The sequence below is a fragment of the Geospiza fortis genome, unplaced genomic scaffold, assembly GCF_000277835.1.
Source record: "Geospiza fortis unplaced genomic scaffold, GeoFor_1.0 scaffold237, whole genome shotgun sequence".
Classification (NCBI taxonomy): domain Eukaryota; kingdom Metazoa; phylum Chordata; class Aves; order Passeriformes; family Thraupidae; genus Geospiza; species Geospiza fortis.
This window is the reverse complement of record NW_005054319.1, coordinates 3,710,175-3,716,871: the sequence shown is the minus strand read 5'-3', so window position 1 is coordinate 3,716,871 and position 6,697 is coordinate 3,710,175. Positions and strand designations below refer to the sequence as shown.

At 41.4% G+C, this 6,697-nt stretch overlaps 1 protein-coding gene across 1 annotated transcript in view; it reads right to left on the bottom strand.

The window, feature by feature from the left end:
* Positions 1 to 4,511: 4,511 nt before the first annotated feature.
* The window catches only part of TMEM130 (transmembrane protein 130), a 7,796-nt gene continuing 5,610 nt past the window's right edge, over positions 4,512 to 6,697 (bottom strand). The window contains exons 6-7 of the mRNA XM_014306817.2: positions 5,824 to 5,936; positions 4,512 to 5,084 (exon numbers count right to left, since the gene is read on the bottom strand). Coding sequence (XP_014162292.2) covers positions 4,908 to 5,084; positions 5,824 to 5,936 — 290 coding nt within the window. The 3' untranslated portion in view covers positions 4,512 to 4,907. The remainder of the gene's footprint in view (positions 5,085 to 5,823; positions 5,937 to 6,697) is intronic.

Here is a 6,697-nt window from a genome sequence, read left to right as displayed (position 1 = left end):
GGCGCATGCGCCGCGGGGCCCGGCCTGGGCCCGGAGCTGCCCTCACTCCGCGGCCGCAGCGAACTCCCGAGCCCGCCGGGGAAATAAAATATTACAGAGCTTTTTGAAACCCTCCGGGGTAGATAAACCCTCTGACACCTTTTAGTGCCAGCGAGGAAGGTGTTGCTTTGTTCTTGCTCGAGAGGGGTGTGTGTGTGTGTGGCCGACAAAATTTTACAGCCTCCACACAAGGTGCCGATACAAAACTTCTTCACCTGTTTGTATATTTTTAGCAAATAAAGAGATTAATGTTCGCTGATTCCAATCACGCAGTTCTTTAATTAGCATTCTGTCCTCTCTTGGTTATGGATTTCTCACTGTTCCTGCTAATTCATATTTTTAGTATTTTTAGTTTCTTTTTCCTCCAGCAAGGATTTTTCAACACAAATATACTGAGTCTTTGTTAACTTCTTCTTTACCTTCTGGTTCCTGAAAAACATTTTTGTAGTCCATAAATTCTTCACTTCTTGTATCCAATTTCAGCAATACATCACTCTCTCCCAGGCCTTGCTCACTGAAGCATATCAAAGTTAGCTTACCAAAACTTTAAGTTTCTGTAATTTTCTCAAGCTGTATTCCCCCAATACCAGCTCATGCTAAATTTTGGCTAAAAGTGATTTAACACATTGCTTGTAATTAATACACTGGTTATGATTAAATAAAACAATTTAAATTAATTAAAGCCATGAATTAAAAATTAGAAAAGTTCTATAATTTCCAACAGAAGAACAAGGATTTGGCAGATGGCTGTAATCTTTTTAATCTTGAATTTTATGCAGGTATTTGGAGCTGCCTGTGCTCGAGCAAGTTCCATATCTCTGCATGGCTCCCTTCTGCCTCCTGTGAGCAGTGATAATATCACTTCTCTGCCTCCCAAGACTGCTGTGAGTAAATGCATTAGAAAATTATTTGGCTGGGCTGGTTTTTTCTCTAGTGCTCTAGTATGATTTGCTCCTGTAGCTGGGACAGTTGTACAACTGCAGTATTTTATAAAACACCAGACAGAGGCAGGGGATTCTGCACCCCTCAGGTGAGACCCCACCTGCAGAGCTGCCCCCAGCACAGCACAGGAAGGACCTGGAGCTGTTGGATGAGTCCAGAGAAGATCACCACGGTGATCAGAGGAATGGAGCAACTGAGCTGTGAGGGTAGGCTGAGAGAACTGGGATTGTTCAGCCTGGAAAAGGGAAGGCTTTGGGCTGACCTGATTCCCTACCTGAAGGGAGATGGCAAGAAAGGTAGAGAGAGTACTTTTTACAAGAACATGTAGTGACAGGACAAGGCAGAATGGCTTCAAACTGACAGAGAGGAGGTTTAATTTAGACACCAGAAAAGAATTGTTTACTCTGAGGGTGTTGAGGCCCTGACACAGGCCCAGAGTTGTGGATGCCCCATCCCTGGAAATGCTCAAGGTGAGGTTGGATGGGACTTGTAGCAACCTGGTCTAGTGCAACCATGGCAGAGGTGTGGAACAAAATGATCTTTAAGGTCCTTTCTAACCCAGGCTGTTCTATGATTTCATGATTTCATGATCTGCTGTGACTGCTCTCCTCGTACACACTGCTGTAGGAATTACACATGCTGGTGATGAGTATACCCAGCTCTGAAAGAAGTTTCTGAAACTTCTGTGTTCCTCACTTTTGTGGCTGCAATTTAAAAATCCACATTTATAGTGCATGGTGTGCTGTCAAAGCTGAGATCTGCAGGATCTGAGCAATTTTGTGACAGCTGCAGGATGGTATTTCAGTTTCCACGGAAACTGGCACAAAAATCAAGGTGAAGTGTTGGCTGATTATCTAATAATAAAGCTGAACATTTAAATATGAAGTTCTTCACCTTCCTTTTGCTGAGAAAACTTCTGTTCCTACAGCACCCAGCAAATGCTATAGAGGCCTTGTGTCTTCAAACTGTGCTCACAGCTTGGGCTGTGTAATCTCGTTTCCAGAGAGGAAAGACAAAATTCAGCCTTGACCCATTCAGCCACAGAGCCTTATGCTCTGCTTTTAAGATAAAAGGCTGATTTGTCCTCACAATTACTGCACAAACCAACACCATTGTTTATATGACAAATTACAGAATAACAGAAGTTCTTTTGCTTTGCTGTGTGTTTTTCTACTGTGCGTTTCCAGAACCTTTCTGTGCTCAAATGCATTTCTTTGTAAAAAGTTCTCATTGCATACATTTTTTATCTGCCCACACTCTTGCTTATCACCTGAATTTAATGGCTCTTTGGCTTTGCACTCACTGGACTCTTGTTTTGAGTCAGTGAGTTTGATCCTTGTGCTGAACATTCCTTTTTCAGGTCATTGATTTCTAAGGTTAACAAAATGAATCCTCCTTCTGATCCTTGCTACATCCCACTAATCTCATTGCTATATCCTGAACTGCTCAATTACCTTTTGTCTTCAATTTCAGATGAATTTATCAAACCCACAGATCAGCCTTTTGTGCAGGAAGCAGTTTCATATTGGATTCAAGAACATATTCGTGTGAATATTTCTCATACTTATATTTCAATTTGCTAAGGCTGTTTAAATTTTCTTGGTTAATTTGCTTCTTGACATACCCTTTTAAGTGTACTTTCTCCACTGCTTATTTTTTGCCAGGTATGTCTTTCTTTCTAACCTCTATTCTTTTCTGCTCTTGAAGAAGTGTCTTCCAGTATTTGATAGTGTTGACTTTCTACTTTGCAGCACTTTATCTTTTCTACCCTCCTGAATAATTTTATTCATTTGCCATCCTTTCTTCACTCTAGGCAGAGAGTAAGAGCCAATGATCTTCTGAAGGACATTTGCTCTGTTTTACTCAATAGGAAATTGGGGATTTTCTTAGGCCTGTCTTTTTTATCTCAAACTCCATGTCCCACTGTTTTGATGGGGATTGATGCCTACTTTGCCAGGTTTGGCATGATCACAGGTATCTTGGCTTGGACATATGGAGGAGAACACAAATGCAAAAACCCAAAGGAGCAAAGTTCATGGCCTAATTCCCCATGACCCTTTGGATCACCTGGATATTAATTCAAAAGGGAGCCAAGCATAAGTCTTATTCCTTTCAAATGACCTGTTTCAAACCCAAAGGATTCCAGTTTCATGTATCTATAACTGAGTCCCTTCTCACAGATATTGTCTTTGCTAGCAGTACAATATGGAGAAGAAAGGGCTTTTTACTCATCCATTAATGTGTCAGTGGGTTGTCTTTGAGCGTGTTACAACAGCAAGGGCCACATGTCTTTCACAAATGTAATAAAAGAAGCCCAAACTAAATTCTGGCTGCAGAAACCCCTGTGCAGCCTCAGGACTCTGTCACTCTGAGCTGCATTTTGCATATCAGAAATCTCTTCTTTCCACTGCCCAAGGACCATGTAGCCATTTACAGACTACACTGACATCCCAGAACAAGTCACTGCCTTTGGCAGTGGCTCAGAGGGCTGGGATCTCAGGAATAAACAATTAATCTGAAGCTCTCAGGCACAGTAGCTTCTTTGCTAAAGAGAGGTACATTCTTAGCAGTAACTGAATATGGCTGAAGATAAGAGTTTGATACCAGAGCACTGAGAATACAAAGAACACCACTCTCAATCAAGCTTGCTTAGAAATACCATTTCTCAGGAAGAAAAGCTGAAAGAAGTTCTGCTTTGGAAGGGACCTTTTGACAAAAACTTGGGTTTATAGGATTTGTTATCTTACATGATCCTATTTTATTTTAAATGTATCAAGTTAATTAAGGGTCATGTAATTTCTTTTACAGAAGAACTGAAGCTCTGGGCTTCTCTGAGGAAGCACAGAATTTGAACATGTGAGATGAGTACCCCAGAAACCTCATGGTAATTCCCTCACATTCAGACAATTATCTTCTAATCATTTGAGATACTATGAAAAACTTTAAGCCCACAATACCCATATGCTTTAAACAGAGGTGAGGAGGGTGTGTCACATTTAAAAAAAGAAGTGGACACAAAGGCACTTCTGTTTAAAAGCCTCCAGGGTACTCTGAAATGTCAGTGGTAAAGCCTGGCTGAGCAGGGAGCTGATAGTAGATGATAGTCTGCAGCAGGCATGCAGTTTATACAGCCTTGAACATTGATTAGGAATTTCAATTAAATATGTTTTTCCTGAACAGCTTTGAGCTACTAGTTGTTGCATTTTTTTGGAAGAGGATCTTTGATGGTTAATTGGGGAGCAATATGAGATATAAAAGAAGTATGAGTAGCCTAAAAAAAAAAGCAGCTACTTGTACAGATTTGAGTGGTATTCTATTTTAGAAAGTGGTGGACATGTTTATGCAGGACCAAAATACTGCTAGCAGGTGAGTATGTCACTACCACTGCAGTCTGACAGAAGTCCATTAGCTTAAAAAGGGGTCTTTTAAGACAGGAAAAAGGACAACATAATTAGGTAGTCTGGAAAACACCTCCTCTGTTTTCATGGACACATCAGTTCCTTGATAGAAGAAATACACATTCAACAATATTTTGGGTGATTTCCATTTCCAGTAATGTTGTTGTACATAGGAAAGGAGGTATGTTTGTCTTAGGCATTTTCTTCTTTGGAACATAGAACGGAAGGAACGGAGAAATTACAAGAGGTAGTGAATTTAGCAAACCTGCACATAAAACAATCTTTCATAAGAATAAAATGCTGCATTTACAGCTGTAAATGTACACACCCGTATAAGTTAAAAATACAAAGCTACTTTTACTGTGTTTCTTGTTCTTTTAAAGTTCAGAAAATGAAGTACTTGAGTGCTGGACTTAAAGTGGTGAACCTCATTGCATTGGCAAAACCAAACCATTCATGCAGCACCAGGCTTTTGGCTTAGCCTAAGTGAGAAAGTTAGACAGTGCAACCAAAGTGCAATTGTGTTCTTCACAGTGTGTACATTTTGACTGGCTTGTAAAGTGAATGTAGCAGTTCATGACTCTCCCAGGCAGCTTCTTTTGATGGTTGAAGAAAACATGATCTGCAACATACTGGGCCACAGCCTGACTTGGAATGATTAGACCGGTGTTCATCAGACAGTGGAGAAAAGTCAAAGTCGGCTACCTGGGAAAGGAACATCAAAAAGATAATTTTTAGTTCAGTTCCCACTGGCTCAAGTCCAGCAAGAGCATATTGGGCTGCAAATGGCACTTGGTCCTCAACCATTTTCACTCAGTCACTAACTTCAAATAGATTTCTGATTTATACCTGCTGTGCACATGGCTTATAGACAGTGTCTCTAGAGGTATATAATTTATATTGTGGCACAGTGTAAAGGGTATTAGGTACTTTCTAAAGTACCATGAAAGCTGCTTTTGATCGAAGAACTCATGCTTATTGCAAACACCTTTTGTAGCAAGTGAAAGTATATTAGAGATGGCATGGAGCTGGAGAGATGAAGGCCACATACGGGGGTAGGTAACAATTTAGGGCTGCTTTAGGTAACATACCCCTCCTTTTTTACTATCCTGTATCCTCTTGCACTGTCTCCTTGCTTTCTTTCATGTAACTACTCTGAGGCAGATCCTCAGGACTGGATACTTCAATGCAAGTATCTGCTTGGGAATATTGAAAATTATTTTTCTGGCAATTTAGAGTTCTCTGCACCAAGCCAGAAGCATGGCTGTTTCTTCATTTACTTACACTGCTTGGATTTTTTTTGTGGAACAGATCACAATTACCAGGGAAATTCTCCCTCCCATTCTGTTTGTCTGGGGATTAAAGAACCTTTCATATCAGATACCTTTCATGGCTGAAAGCTACCTCATTACTATCCCAGCTCAAAGTAAGAGTAACTGAATACCTCCACGAGGTCTTTTTGTTGTGTGTGACTTCGAAAAGTTGTGTACAGCACCAGTACCAGCATCACTGAAACCAGAGCAGTGCAGAGCAGGACAAAGAAAGCTGGGTGGATTCCTAGGAAAAAGCACAAGGACACATTTCTGGAGTGACACAATACCCCAGAAAAAGGCAACAGTGAGAAGGAAACAATGAAGAAATTTTAGGAGTATTTTTAGAAAAAAGAAGGAATGTGTGTAAGAAGGAATAAACTTTTCAGCCCCCATCACTCCAGGTTTTTCTGAAATCTCAGGAGTGGGAGAGGGGTTTGTAAGAGTCTTTCCCTCTTTTGCACTTCTCCATCCAGTTACATATGTTAGCCCCTGACTCCCCAGGGTGTTTGTGGTACCCCAAGAGGGTTCCAAGAGGATGGGAAGGACTCTCACCTCCACAGCAGCCAGGAGCCTCCAGCACAGAGGATTCAGCCCTGCATGCTCACCAGTGCCTGCTGCAGTGAGCTGCCCTGTCTGTACACAGCTGGCTCACAGTGCCATGGTGTGACCACTCTGTGTCACAGCCTGGCTGTGCCGCATCCTCTTCACCTGGCCACCTAACCCCTCTCCCAGGTGGTTTAGGGACCCAAAAGGGCCATGTGTGACCACACATGGGGGAGCCAGCTGGGGTCACTGGCAGGAGGGACAGAGACTTGTAATGAAATGGAAGCCTAGAAAAAGCTACCCTCAAAATTCCATAATTAAACTAAGCAATAAGAATTGAGAGTGCTTAATTAAGATAGTGTTACAGACACATTTTCCTAGTTATCCTCTATAACTGCAAAAGCTGGACTATTTAAACTGAAAAATATTTCATTTAAGTAATACAGCCTTCCCAGTGTACTT